This window comes from Pagrus major, chromosome 18 (assembly GCF_040436345.1).
Source record: "Pagrus major chromosome 18, Pma_NU_1.0".
In the NCBI taxonomy this organism is placed as follows: Eukaryota; Metazoa; Chordata; class Actinopteri; order Spariformes; family Sparidae; genus Pagrus; species Pagrus major.
Window position 1 is genome coordinate 15,526,715 of NC_133232.1, and position 16,063 is coordinate 15,542,777.

The 16,063-nt window shown below is 40.8% G+C and overlaps 1 protein-coding gene across 2 annotated transcripts in view; it reads right to left on the reverse strand.

Moving 5' to 3' along the window:
* Positions 1–10,389: 10,389 nt before the first annotated feature.
* pomgnt2 (protein O-linked mannose N-acetylglucosaminyltransferase 2 (beta 1,4-)) overlaps positions 10,390–16,063 on the reverse strand; it is a 28,852-nt gene continuing 23,178 nt past the window's right edge. For both annotated transcript variants that reach the window (XM_073487054.1, XM_073487053.1), the window contains one exon: positions 10,390–14,088. In XM_073487054.1, the coding sequence (XP_073343155.1) occupies positions 12,192–14,003 (1,812 nt within the window). In that variant the 5' untranslated portion in view covers positions 14,004–14,088 and the 3' untranslated portion in view covers positions 10,390–12,191. The remainder of the gene's footprint in view (positions 14,089–16,063) is intronic.

Consider the following 16,063-nt stretch of genomic DNA (forward strand, 5'->3'; position numbering starts at 1 on the left):
CAGCTCCTTGGTTTTGCTGATGTTGAGCAGTAGATTGTAGTGTGTGCACCACACTGCAAGATTGTTGAATTCCTGATCAGTGATGTGGCTGATGTGCCATCCCTATACTTCACAATAGAGTTCTTTTGATGTCTCGTGTTGAGCACTAACGTAGAGGAGTGTGACTGCCAATCCGCACTCTCTGGGGTCTGCTTGTGAGGAAGTCCAGCATCTAGTTGCAGAGTGTTGTACTCAAGCCCAGAGTGTTTAGTTTTCCAATCAGCTTCATGGGTGAGATTGTGTTGAATGCTGAGCTGAAGTCAAGAGACAGCATTCTGATGTAGCTGTTCTTATTCTTTGTATCTGGGGGAATGTACACAGCAACAATACAACACTGGTGAATTTTCTGGGCAGGTAATATGGTCGACATCTTAGCATCAGAAATTCAACATCTGGTGAACACTTACCATCCACTTGAACTTAGGTTGAGCACCAAGCAATAATTATGTAGACACAGAGCCCTCCTCCTCTCCCCTTACCGGATTCCTGTGTCCTGTCGGCTCTGAACAAGGTCCAACCATCCAGTACAATAGCTTGATCTGGGATTCAGGGGTTAACCACATCTCTGTGAAGATGTGCGCACAGCAGTCTCCAATTTACCGTTGCTGAATGAGTCGCACCTCATCCACTTTATCCTTCTGCGACCGGACATTAGCCAGAAAAAGGCTTGGTAGAGGAACAGCTCTTGGTCCAAGTCGGGTCAGCTTAGCTCTGATGCTGCCTGTAATGCCCACCAATGTAATAATGTCCACAAACGTAATAATGTCCACAAACGTAATAAAAATCTGCAGCATTTAATGTAATAAACCCACAAATGTAATACATTTTCCACAAACGTAATAGCCGCTGCCTACTACAAACATAACACGTGATTCCCCACAAATGTAAGAACTATTACGTTTGCAGGGAATTATGACGTTTGTGGGGAAGTGAAAATTTTTATTGCAATAACTTCCCACAAATGTAATAATACAATGAATGACGGTCGTTGTGGTTGTTGTTTGCTTGTTTGCCTATGCGCCTACTAATACTACTGACCGTGGGTGCAAAATCCACTCTCCGTTTCGCTATCACACAACGGATCCCCTGCCCGATTTGTATTATGTTTGTGGTTTATTATGTTTGTGGACATTATTACATTGGCAGGCGTTACACTGCCTCTCTTTCCTGTCTTCCGGGGGTTGTCGCAGCGCTTTCGGTGATGTTTTTTCCCGCTGTTCTGGCTGGCCACTCAGCAGATGCCACTGGTGGAGATCCTCTTGCGGTCTGCTGCACTCAATCCAAACCCCACACTTCCTTTTCCGATGTTGATAAGTGCATCTCTATTGAAGGCTAATTGGCTACAGCAGAATGGGACATAGAGGCGAAAAATCAAAATGAAAATAGGTCTACAAAATCAAAAATGTAGTGAGGATTGAAGAATCTACTGGCTGCCAAATCTGCACATGCCACCGTGGTCATAACAAAGTTATGTCCATATTGTGGGTTGTAACAAACACTGAGGCCTAAAATGGCTCTCAAATCTTTGGTATTGTGTTGTATTGTATTGTATTGTGGCACTCATCCTGCTATCCAGTGAGAAAGAGTGTAAATCTTCCATCATCACAAATTCTTAAACAAAAGAAAATCAAAATCAAAAGAAAACATTGGCACCAAACACATGTGCTTTCATATTCCAAACATTGTTTTTCTGTTTGTTTCTTTCTTACTCTATCTTTATCTGCTGACAGTCTGCAGGACGCCTGCAGGGTCAGGTGTGATGCAATCTGAGTGGAAAGCTGTCCAGAATCCACTCATGCTCCATAAAAAACAGATAAAAACTGATTTAGTTTTGAACTGCCAGTGTACAACTAGGCTGCATTATCCTTGGACAAAAGTGAGGAGAATTTTTACTTTGCTTTCTCAAATCAGTAGAGGTGACTGATAAGATAAACCTTTCAGGAAATGTATCAAGATTCAAAGAATGGGAACAACAAAGACTGATGTTTGCAGCAATGGCTGCAAAGAAATCTTACCACAACACCTTCATATTAAATGTGTCTTTCTGAATTAGCCACAAATGTTTAACACTCCGTTGACAGATTAAAATACGATGCGCGAGATGTCATGAAGCTGTTCTCTTCTAAAGGAAAACTTCTAAAATACAAACATGTCAAAGAATTTACCGCCTGTCACAACTCCTCCTATTTCTCCACTCTGTGTGGATGCCAAAGCTAATAAAACACTGATGGAGGCTGGAGGAGGGAAAGGTTAATTCCATGTAATCCCATCCCTAATGGTAACAAATGTACTCTGGGGAGTTATTTAAATATTCAACTCCTGTAAAGGAAATGAGGAGCATTTTATTTTCTGAGGCCCATGAAAACACACCATTATACTTGATGGGTGTAAAAGTTCATTTGAGGCCCAGATCATGTTCATCCTCACACTGCTCACCATGTTTAATGTCAGTCAGACGAGGTTGATTTAACTTGTTACCCACCATGTGTAATATGTGGCTGTTACACACACACACACACACACACACATACACACACACACACACACACACACATACACACACACACACGCGCACAGTCCATTACACAACAGTCTATTTCACAGTGCTGCTATGGGCTCCCTCTTCTCCCGCTCCAGGGAAGGCCACTGTCACTTAGCCGAGCGCTGCCCATCTGCACCTGTCAGGCGGCATCTTGTCTCTGCAGTTAAGCTAGCAGAAAATAGCCCTCGGAGCAGAGAGCACTAGGGGAACTGAAGAGAGGAGCTAGGCCGAGCTGAGTCTCAGCTCTGACCGTGCAATTCTTCAACTGTAAATACTTAAAATACTTACTTAAAAACATGTTTTCTGGGCAATGTGCTCTTTCAATTGTTCACCTCCATACTGGGGTCCGTATACATATAATGAGATATCCATGAGGGCTAACCATACCTGAATAAAATGAAACTTTACACTGCCCTGCTTACTGATGGTTCACTTACTTAATACAACATTTCATTCTTAACAACCTTCATCACAAATAGTCTATATATTCATAGATACATAGGTATAGTATTAGGACTGGTAATTGCACAGCTAACTGAGTGACCTAACTAATGGAAGCTACCATTAGCAGCAGTTAGCTCTTATTCTGGTGATATGCTGTCCCCTATTAGTTTGGAGTACGAATTTGACAGGTGACCAATTCTTAAATATTGCACCTTCATTGTTTCCCATCAATTAACGAGACAAAAATGTTTTTCGCTTGTCATAATGGCGCTGAAGGTCTCCAACATTTTGCACCATTGCTTCAGCAAAGCATCTTTAACTCTCAGTCTCCAATATTTCTTGTGTTTGGTGTAGCCAGAGCTGTGTAGTAGAGTAAATTGTGAGGACTGGACTAATCACCAGGCAGCAGAGCCAAAGCTTAGTGTTATATTTTATTATTTTCTACATTTTATATGGTCATGTTATTTATGAGATAGCCTCTTAATTGTTTTCTCAATGTGCACCAGATTGATACACTTAACTTTAAAATGTGTAAAATGTTCTTCTGGGGGAACATACCCCCAGACCCACTAGTGTGAGATCCACCCACCATAGGCTCACCAAATCCTTTTGGAAACAGTGACCTTTAAAGGTCCCAAATGCCAAATTTAGCACCACCAGTGGTTGTAGTTCAACACCAGCATGTTAGACCAAAACAAACCAGCCTGTTGGCCTCACCTCCCCTCTGTTCATGCTCCCCCTACCCTCTATACCTCCGCTATTCTCAGCAGCAGCAGGTGTTGCAAAGCACTAAGGAACCACCCCCTTAACAATGGAGATAACGGAATAAAGTTACCCTTTTGTGGACCATGTCAAGTGACAATAACTACATAAGGCAAGTGAGAGAATATATATCTTGGCTATAATATATTATATATTTGCTTCAGTAACTAGCAGAGTTGGGAATGCATGGCGTACACCGGCAGGCAGAGATTAAAGGCACGTCAAATGTGTGTGTGTTTGTGTGCGTGTGTGTGTCTGTTCTGACTTCTGCCACTTTTGGGGACAAACAGCAGAGTCAAGACCACATTTGCATGAAAACACTGAGTAGCTAGAGTCCGAGGTTTTCTTGCGTAAGTCTGTGTAAGTTGGCCTACTTTTTTTTTTTTTCCATGTATTTTTATTGGGCATTTATAATACAAACAAACAAACAAACAATGTGATTACGGGACACATACACAGAAACTACAGAAACAGAACATGAAGGTTGACCCCCTCCCCCATCCCCCATCCCCCAAAGAAGACCGGCCTGAAAAAAATCACGGGGACTCTATATATATATTGGAGACCGAATTTTAAGTTGGATTTGTATTAGCAAGGTACTGTAAAAAAGGTTGCCAAGTTGGATCAAAATGTTGGGGTCTGTCTTCCAGCACATATCTTATTCTTTCCAGATGGAGTGTATTAGTTACTTCTTCTAGCCACATCTTAGATGTTGGTGTGTTTATACTATAACATAAGAATCATTTTCTTCGCTATTATAAGACCATATGAAATAAAACATTGTTGTGCCTTGTTTAATTTTTTAAAGGTTTCAGACACCCCAAGGATAATAAGTAAGGGTTCTGGCTTTATCACAAACCTCATGACCTCGGACATTATATCAAAAACACCAGACCAGAAAGAATAAATTTTGGGGCATAGCGCATAACTATGTAGATGGGTTGCAATGGAAGATTTACATTTATCGCATAAAGGTGATACTTCTGGATATATATTATGTAATTTTTAAGTTGGCCTACTTTTGAAGTGTTGACGATTATGTAGACCTATTTTCATGCAAATGCAGTCTTGACTTTTTTTTGGCCAGACCGGCTGTCCAAGACAAAAAAACAGAGGAGCTCAATAACAAAACATAGAGAGGGAGTGTGTCATCACTGTCTGCTCTTTTTTTCCAGGCATCTAATAAGGCTTAATGTTGTATATTGGACCTTTAAGTGAATTTTTTAGGTATTGTACTTGAGTATTTCATTTTCTGCTACTTTATACTTCTACTCCACTATAACTCAGAGGCAAATATTGCACTTTTTACTCTACTATAGTTTATTTGATAACTTTAGCTACTAGTTACTTTGCAGATTCAGATAAATATATACAAATACAAAATGAAACTAACAAATAAAATATGATGTATAATTTATTTTAAGACAAAATGTGATTGCACAAGCTAGAGTTGTATAAAGTAGGTTAAATGAGCCCCACCTTCACCAGCTTCCACATTAAAGTGATGTACACACGAAAGCATCAGTAACTATAATCCAATATTAGAATAGAAATTTTTCGTAATTGCATTGCTTTTCAGCATAGAATATTGCACTATTCCACAAAACTAACTGACAGCTATCAGTTACCTCTGCCAAGGAGGTTATTGTTTCACCTGTGTCTGTTTGTTTGTTTGTTTGTTTGTTTGTTTTTAGTTGGTTGGTTAGCTTGTCAGCACGAAACTGTAACATTGTGAGATAGGATGTTTTTCAACATTTTCATTAATTCAAGAGGAGCCAGTTGAGGTGGTTCGGGCATCTCATCAGAATGCCTCCTGGGCGCCTCCCCATGGAGGTTTTCCAGGCACATCCAACTGGGAGGAGACCCCGTGGCAGACCCAGAACTCGCTGGAGAGACTACATATCTCATCTGGCCTGGGAACGCCTTGGGATCCCCCCGGAGGAGCTGGAAAGTGTCGCTGGGGAGAAGGAGGTCTGGAGCTCCCTACTGAGCCTGCTGCCACCGCGACCCGACCCCGGACAAAGCGGATGAAGATGAGATGAGATGAGATTAATTTCTCAGGAAATAATGCATTAATCTTAATGTAAAAAATCTGGTGTGGGCCGCTGGTATCTATTATTCTTCCACTACACAATGGAGATTATGATTCCATCTGCATTGTCTTGTTGCCCATGCAGTTGCTGTTACAGATCTGATGAGTTTAAATTATGGTTAAACAATTATGGGTGGTTTAAAAGTTAGAATGATCCAGAGCAATTGAGTTTGATATTTGAATAGACTTGATTGAGTAAAACGAGACTATTGGACCTTGGCAGAGGTATGCACTCTATGGAGTGCCATAGTTACATGACAAATTAAAATGTCTTTATCTATGAGTAGTTGAATGCGAGTATACCTTATAACTCCAATGTGAGTCTCTCGCATGCACTGAACACCCTCATTTATTTCCTTTCATTTCATTTACCTGCTACTTAGTTACCCCATTTACTTCATTGATTTTATGTATTTCTTGTTTAAACTGCATGTTGGGGTGTTATGTCCACAGGCCAATGCACCATGTTGCGTGATATGTGGTGCCTTGGTCAGTCTTCTATCAAGAATGTAGATTTTTGGTCAACATTGATAGGGATAAAGCAACCCTCTCTCTCTCTCTCAACACTGGCCATGGTTCTGAAACAACAGTCGAGTTCACTCAAATATTGAGTAAAAACTCTATTGTGAAGTAATAAGATGACACCATCATCATCGGCAACATTATAAACAATGATGAGAGTTCATACCGGGAGGAAATCAACAATCTTGCAGCATGGTGCACAGAGAACAATCTATTGCTCAATGCAGCAAAACCAAGGAGCTGATTTTTTATTTTAGAAAAAAGTACGCAAAAACACACACCCCTATCAGTGGAGTTGAGGTGGAGCAGGTGAACAGTTATAGGTTCCTTGGAATTACCATCAGTGAGAGCCTATCTTGGTCATCACACATCACCACCCTGTTAAAAAAAAAAAAAGAAAAGACTCTAAATTCCCAACCCAGATTCTGGGCAATAGAAAGCATCCTGACTCGAAACATCCCAAACTGGCATGGTTCGTGCATGGCCTAGGATAGGAAAGCCCTACAGTGGGTGATTAAAACTAGGGATGCTCCGATCAGGGTTTTTTGCCCCCGATACGAGTCCGAGTCCTTTGATTTTTGAGTATCTGCCGATACCGAGTCCCGATCCGATACTCTTATAATATATTTAAAAAATTAAAAAGATCGAAGAAAACTATCCAAGGTGTCCCTTATTTTTTATTATATTTTACCACCCCTCGATATCCCAAATTTACATATCTGACAGTTTGCAACTGCATCGTTCTCGTCACTCACTTTAAAATACTTCCACACAGCAGACATGGTGCGCCACAACTCGCCACTCCGCTTCAAAACAAACTGGCGTGCTGGTCTTCTGCGCATGCGCATGTCGTAAACGGTGGTAGTAAATACTCATTTTATTTTTTTTATTTTGAATCACCAATAGCCCATATATCAACAATCTAATACAAATAATGACTAAATAAATATATATAAAACCGATCTCTGATCGGGTCGTAACGTCCGAGTCCCGATCGAGTCTTCAGTGGCGTGATCGGCCCCGATTTCCGAGTCACGTGATCGGATCGGTACAACCCTAATTAAAACCGCCCAGAACATCACTGGTACCCATCTACCAAGTATCAGCGACATTGGTGAAGTGAGCCCAAAGGATACTGAAAGACAGGACCCACCCCAGCCACAGTCTGTTCCCCCTGCTGCCATCTGGCAAAAGATACAGAAGTATCCGCTGCCATACCATCAAACTACGGAGCAGCTTCATTCCCCAGGCTGTGAGACTCCTCAATTCATCACCAGCACTCCATTTTCCAAAATAGATGTAGCAGGACTCAAATGACTCAAACATTGTTTAGTTTTTAAAAGTCTTTGTGATTAAAATGATAATAAATTAACCTTGTAACCTTTTAAATATCGGTTAGGACATGTGCCTATATCGTCCATATGCGTCCTATGCCTTTGAATAAAAAGAAAAGAAGTCAGACAGTGGGCCAGTAACTATGAGCAATATCAGTTTACAGACCACCACACTTACCATTGTTGTGGACAAATAAGGTTTTCCTGAGCAGTGAGGGTTTATTCATAATACTTAAAAGTGAATATAAGGAACTTTCAGTTTTTGTTGATTTTAGCAGCTCCTTTTGACAAAAGTGGTATGACACCAGCGCCTGCTGTTGTAAAGATCTTTGCTAGAGCGTGCCGGTGGCACATGCATTTGTTTTGGGAGTAAGTGACAGAAAGACCGCAGCATGGTTCGCAGTGAGGTAATGTATTAATATGTAATTTTATATGTGATATATGTGATCGGACCCGAGCACAGGCATTAATAATAACTATATAAAAATAGCAGTCTTTTCGCTGCTGGTCTCATTTGCTGTTACAGGTCACTGATAATTATCAGAGGAATCACGAGGTTTCATAAACACTTAAAAGTTCCTCGTAGTCACTTTAAGTTGTGCTCTCCTTCAGTTTTACTTCTAAATAAAGTGGTTTAGATAATCTGGGAAAACTTGTTTCTGGTTTTTGCCTAGCAAAGATTCTGTTTTGCAATTTGCCATTTTTCAGATTTCAATTACTTTGGAGTATAAAATTATATTATAACTGACAGAAATTATGGCAAAACTTTGAAAGGCCCAAGTTTTACTAAACCAAAAAATGTCTAGGATAAAACAGCACAAAGAACCTTGTTTTGATTCCTGGCTGTTTGCATGTGTGTTTCTACCCACTGTCTCATATACAATTGTGGGTAGGACTCGAGACTCTGTTGGAATAGGCTTCAGCCCACAGAGACTCTGAACAAGAATAAGCAGTTAAGCTACATTCATTATTGAAGGCTATTAAATGATGAGGGTGATTAAAAGTGTTTAACTCAGTGTTCTATATCTTTCTTCTCTGTACTGTTAACAGATGTGTCTTGTGAGGAGACAACAGTTAAACTATTTTTTAGGGTAGGAGTGACAGATTCTTTTGCTTTATTAAGTGCCACACTGGATGCACGAGCAGCGCGTGTGCATGGCGTAACGTCTTGCTTTTCATAGCGGCGTCCATGTGAACAGGTTAAAGCAGCCGCACTGGCTGCGTGAGTCACACTTATCATATGCACTTAAAGCGAGGCTGCAGCGGCACTTCATCTGCAGATTCGGAGTCTAGCTTATTTTTACTGCGACACTGAGTGGTTCTCTGCAAAAATAAACCTGAAAATGACTTGTAGACAGTCATGGACATCATACTAGCGTTTCACTACAGTTTTAATATATGTACCTGTAGAATATGTCACAGACCTGAAGAGAAGAGAAGACGCGGAACAGGCAGTTTTTTTTCCTGTGCACTCTTTTTTTCTCCTCCCTCTCTCTCTTTCCCCCTTCCGCTTTCTGGCTCTTTCAATGGGTTAAAGGGAAATCATGTCATCATATTTAATTATCAGGCAAACTCCATGGAAACAGATAGGGCAACGCTACCTATGTGAACACACATGCGAGTGAGCAGTAGAAACTCAGCAATGCAGCCCCCCCATACTACACAAGCAGCCAGTGTAGCCAGCCTGTTACTTAAAGCACACTGCAGTCTCTAAAGAGTACATTCAGGTTAACACTACTGAGATTTCTCCTCTCTGTTTCAAGGATGCTTTTAGCTAGTCAAACACATGCATCCACAGCCAAAATAACTGTATAATGATTTTCAGTTCATCTTTAATAACTTTCAGTCTTTTTTTTTTCAGTGCTGGGTCCCCGTTTCTCCCAGTGTGCACAGTTTTTCTATGATGCAATACTACCTGGACCCATATTTGCTTTGTGGTAATTTAATAAAACACATTTGTTAATATGAAACATATGCATGGGTCTGGAGTAGCTCTTCAAATGCATCTTTAAGGTAGATTTGACACAGAGCCCCTCTTCAATAGGGCCTGAACATCAGGTAATAAAGCAGAATTCATCCTAATGAGATAATATTGATATTGTCATGTTTTCAATTAAATAAATAAACCTGAGGCTGTCAGGGCCCCTGGAGTTTCAAAATAGCCATGTTTCGATCAATATATTATGCGCATTGTGAAGTATTGCATTGGAATAGGTTGATGGAAAATATGAAAAATGTCCTAAATGTTTTTGCCTTTTTCGAAATGAGTTAATGCGCTTAATAGGAGATAAAAACACCTTTGACAAATTAATTCTGACGCAGTGAAATTTTAACTCACATTACTGTCATCTTAAAAGAGGAACTTTGGACTTTAATTTAACCTTTCTAAGCAAAAAATACAAACTATTTACTTGGATATTATAAAACTCTACTAAAACACAATATAAAACAATATGAGAAATATTATGACTTCCAACAGAAACATTTGGTGGCAAGATAAAGGGTCATGAGGACAGTCAATTTATTTAATTATGTGTGGGTTTCTTATTTAGCCATTTCCTATTTTACTCAGCCCATTAAGATATGATTTTGGGTTAAGCATTGTTGTCATCTCATTACAGATTAAAAAAAAGAAACTGCTGGAACACAAATGATATTGTTAAGAAATAAGCTCCTTTATTCAATCACAGTTACTGAAAAAGAAACTCCAACTATTTAATAATGTAGAAAACAGACTTGTACACTCTCATTTCACTCACCACATACAGTATAAGGTGGGGGCAGGGGCACACAGAAAATCTAACCGACAATACAAACATATACATATCTAAACCAAAACATCCTGCACACAAAACAATAGGCTCAAATAGTCTTTTAAATGTGCATTGACAAACAGAACTGCATTTGGGAACTTTGGGAAAAAAAATCAGTCAAGTGAAAAACTGAAAAAACTGATATACGGCAAATCAAAAGGAGCTTTATAGGGGCCAGAATTCAAAACAATGTAATGTTGACTGGTCAAAGATATAAAGTCCAAGAAAAAGTACATAACATCATCTTGATAATGGCACAATATAACAGAATATGTTGATGCATTGTTTTGTTTAACTTTGTGCCATTCCATAAACCATCTCTTGCTACATGTCTATTACCACAAACCAACACCTCCAATTCAAGTGTCTAAAAGTAAATGCATTTTTGCAGTCTAGCCACCAACAAGCAGCACTTAATTTGCAAAAGACACAAAAACAACTTCAACAGGCAGCTTTGGATGTAAAATCCAACATTACACTTCTTATTATTGTTTAGAAAGCCTCTAAGGAGAGTAAAAAGACACATGGCAGATAATTTTACTTTAATTAAAGAGTTTTACACAAGGCAGTGGAATCTTAGGCAGAAACATACCTCGTTATCTTAATGAAGATGATTTTAAACTAGGCAGTAAAATACAACTGTCCAGCAGCACATTGCTGCTTACAGGAAGGAAATTGCTTACACTAATTATAGCCTGGCGTAATAGATTCATTCTCCACAGAATTTTTTACAGTTGTAATTAGTGCCAATTAGAGAAAGATAATTTATTTATGCAGTAAAATACATGTAAATTGTTTGTAGCTGGGCAATGCGGAAACAACACGTGTGTGTTGTAACACATTAAGGAATCATTTTAAGACAGTGTTGTTATATATATGTATTTTAAATTACACATATCTTTGCATTTAGGGTCAAAAACATTGAGTACTGCGACATTCATGAAAATCTTGCTTGACATTTCTTTTATACAAATCCTTCACAATGACCTTAGAAACAGGGCTGAAAACTGTATAATTCTGAGCAAACATTATAAGTATAAGAGATTGAGAAATGAATATACCATAAATGATGATTGGCTGAAACTGCGTAAAAGGTTGCTTTGGTTGCTTCTGCAAATAACAGTGTATGTATTTAAACAATTGGTAGGTAAACTAAGCTACACAGGTATCACACACTAGACATTGGACGAGTCAGAAAACATAAAAACCTTACTATTCTAAAATTTCTCTTGCTCTCCACAGAAAAGCTATATTGCATACTGTAAAATGTAAAGAACCAGTGTTTGGACTAATACTAAAAAACATGTTTTATATTATTTTGCACATAAATAAATATGCTGTTTTTAATTCTGATATTTTCAGTAGAGTCACGGTTAAGCACTGTCTTTTCATTAATTTACGGCTGTTGCGTTTTGACCCTGTTGTTCAAGTCCTTTGCAGTTCATCCAGAAGTCTGCTCCGTATTTTCTGTGCTGGCCAAGGACACATCACTGTGCAGGAGTTCAGCAGCCCGTTCTAGAACTGCAGAGATATCACCTTTCTGACTATAGTCAAACAGTCCACTTTTCCAATTTGATTGTCTGGAACAACTATGACTCAACTTTTGTGGAAAACTGCACAGCAGCAAAGTCAAAGTGTTTGTACTAAGTCCGGCACATGAGAACATCGGCAAAGGGGCCCAAGAGGTTCTTGTTGAAGATACACCTGACCCACACAAGGTAAGTGGTGAAGGGCTTAATGTTGTCTGAGAAAGTGTAGTTCTGTTGGGGAAGGATATAAGGCATGTATGTGTTCTCTCCCTGCTCCTGGATCCACACCTCATACTTTACCTCTCTGACCTTCAGGTATTTCAGATTCCACGGAATCTGCCAGGAAACTGTGAGTTTAGCCTCATTACTGGTTTGTACTGAGGTCTGACACTGAGCTTCTCTGACTCGGCCTGGGTGTACTGTGCTGGCCGGCTTTGACTTCTTCAAGCTGGGCTTTGACTTCATGCCCTCTTTGAGGACTTCCAGGAAGGAAGGGATGTCTACCAACGTGTCTTGGTAGATCCGGAAGAGCCACTCTGGGTTACGGCAGCACAGGTGCCTGGGGACATCTTTGCTCGCCAGTATTCGCTCTTGTTCTTCCTTCTCCAAGTGAGCAATGCCCCCTTGTTCCCAGGGTCTGTCTGGGTGGGTGATGGTGTTCTCCTCCTTAGTGTTCCTCCAGGAGACATAGTGAAGGTCCATGCCTGGAAGGGAGGTGAGGGTTTTATACGGAGTGTACTGCTCTGGGTTGACAGCAAAGGGGAACAGCTCCACCACAGCAGCTCCTCTGGGGAGGAAGAGTGAGGTGATAAGCTGAGCTCCATGCATACTGACTAAAATGGTAGCACCACTGATCACCTGGACAATACTGGGGAAAGTCTGTTCCTCCAGGGATACCGTGACCACTCTCATCTGGAACTCCTGGGCCAGCGCCATGATTAGCTCCGCTTCATTCAGTATCAGCCTTGTTGTTGAACGACTAAACACAACAATGTATCCATCTTTCTTCTCTTTCTCCTTCTCATCTTCAGCACTTGCTCCATCCTTCTCCACCTCCTCCACCCTTGTGATGTTCATTTTCTCCATCAGAGCTCTGGCAAACTGCCGGATCTCGTTTCCTGAGACCAACATGTTGGCTTTGGGCCCCTGTGGCTGGACAAAACCGTACTGGTACCAGGTGGTCATCTTGGACAAGCCAACATAAGATTTTGTAAAACACATGAGCTTGCCAAAGTTTCTAAGCTGTTCTTTGAGCAGTGGCTGCTTGCTGCTAAGAAGTCGGTAGAGGTCAAAGTGTGGGCCTTCACCCCAGCCCTCCATAAAAACCAAACGAGCCTCATCATCCAAGTCTGAATACTGTTTCATAGTATAGAAGGCTGGGAGCAGATCATCATGGAACACATGCATTAGGTTGTCTGGATTGAACCGGTTTAGGATTAGCGTCACATCAGGTACAAACACTGGCTTGGGCATAAACTTTAAAGTAGCAGCTGGGAGCTCTAAAAAGTTGAAGTACTGGGTGTTGTGATCCTCTACTGAGGACAAGTCCAACAAGGCAGGTTGGAAGCGCCTAGACCCCAGGTTAGGCAACATGACAGAGGAATTAGAGTGAAAGAACACAAACTCTTCTGCCTCGGAGCAGTAGCATAAATAGTCAAAGCGGCAGATGCGGTCGGTGTGCATCTTGCCGGTGCAGACCATGCGTGTGCCATGTTCCTGAAGAGCCTGTAGGGCTACATGGTAGTCGATACGAGCCTGTGAGAGCTCCTGGGACTGCCTTGTCATGTGCAGCTCTTCCTCCAGCAGAGCAGCATGCTCACTCAGCTTTGAATACTTCCAAAGCAAAGCTGCAACTACAGAGACCAGCAGCCCATTAAGGAGAGCACCCATGCTCATCCTGCAGCCTGCCACTGAAGCCCGCATCATTGCTGTTCCTGAGGACCCTCCTCCCAACTCCAACTGGCCTCCGACCTCAGAGGCAGGCGACGAGACATCCGCCACCAGGTAACAGCTTAGGAAATGGGGAAGAGGAAGCAAAAGAGGGTGAAGCAGGGTTTGGAGGAGGGTAGGACAGGGCGAGGTGAGGTTAGGTGAGGAGAAAGCAAGGAAGGGAAGAGAAAAAAAGACATTCATTTAATAACAAAGTAATCATAAAAACACAACAAAAAGTCTGAAGACCTGATAACCAGTGCAGCAGAAGCAAAACAGCACTGATATAATTCACAAATCAATGGTAAAATCTATCATGCTGCAGTGGCCTTTATGTGAGCAATACAGTCCAATGACTCATCAGAGCAGGTTTCAGCTCTCACCTTTGGGAATTGTGGTTGTTTACCTTGGCAAACAAATGAGACGTTGTCCTAAACTTACATCCTCTGCCGCACTCCCTGAATATGTCGAGACAAATTACACTGTGAGGAGGCGCAGAGAAAAGAACAAGAGCACTGCTCTCAACTCTACTCATCTACATACTGAGAGAACAAGTGAGTCATTGAGAGACTCTAAATCAAACCAATGGTAAAAGGCCAACAGCTGCCTGCAAACACAAGGCAAATAGCATGCTGAATACCTATCTGAGGGCTAGCCCTACTACTTTACAGCAAAGGTTTCATATGAATTAATTATTTGCCATTTCATTACTTGCTTGAGGTGCATGCACATATCACCATGCACCTTCACGCAGCTGAGAGGAGGGAGATGAATGATCTGTTTTGGGATGACATCCGATATGTGACAAAATGGGATTTAGGTAGCCACTCCTTCCTTCTCTGAAACTGGCCTTCTGGCAGAAAGTAAACTAAATCAGGTAAGGTTGCTCTGATTGACTGGACACCGATTGTTATCTGCTGATAAACGCTGTATAAAGTTTGATCGGTGGTCTTGATCAGAAGAGCAGATCAGATAAACAGACAAGACAGTTCCTCTGCGCGCTGCTAAATTGCCAGAGTCATTCCGATTCCGATACCAGTATCAGAAATTCTGCCACTACTGCCGAAAATGCAAGCATCCGTATCAGCAAGCATCCGTATCAGCGAGTATGTGAGTCTACGCATTGATCCCACACCATGTAATTTAGAAACAGGAGCTACTTGATTTTAGAGAATATTACTGACCCCTCTTGGGTCAGTAATATTACATAACTCAAGTTCTACTACTGCTCTAACATTTTCCGAATGCTTCCTTTTATTTTGCGCACCATTTCATTCTATTTGAATCACACTTATGCTTTTTTGTTCCTTAGTTGTCACACTCTCTCTTTCCACCCTCCTCCTTTTTCTTGTGCATTGTCTCTGTTCTGCAGAGACCCTAGCCTATTATTAACATCCCTGCAAGTACAGTAGCACTAGCAAGAGGGTCGCTCTTTGTGATCAAACTCAGTGAATACACACAGGCACAATATGGGCTCCAGACACAATCTAAGAATGCATTATAAGATAGGTCTTACTGCTAAAAATATACAGTACATTTGGTATCTACTTTAAGATTAGAATAATTAAATTTATAACGTGTTTATAACAAACATTAATTCTAGCATTTGGCATTTTAAATAGGACTTTTGTGACATTTTAAATTGAACTTAACGTTTGAGTTGAAGGCCCAGGAAACTAGTAACGACAATAAACTAGCAACAATATAATTCACTAACCACCCACAGTGGCAATTTGAATGTTTAAAGTATAGAAATGACCATGATAGAGATTTTATGTGCTTTTAATTAACCTTATGGATACATAATGTTTGTGTGAGGTGCATACTGTGCCTTTAAAAAAGCTGTCAGGACTTCCATAAGGTTGTGATGCCACATCTACATAGTCACTGCCCGTAGTAATGACTCCTGCACAGCCATGGCTGGAAAAACACTTGCAGAGCTGATGCAGAAACACATTGACCATTGTCTGCTCAAACCTATGAGAACTTACCAATCAGAGTAAAGTGGGCTTTTCAGGAGGGGGGCCTTAAAAAGTCAGGCCCAAAACAGAAGCTTA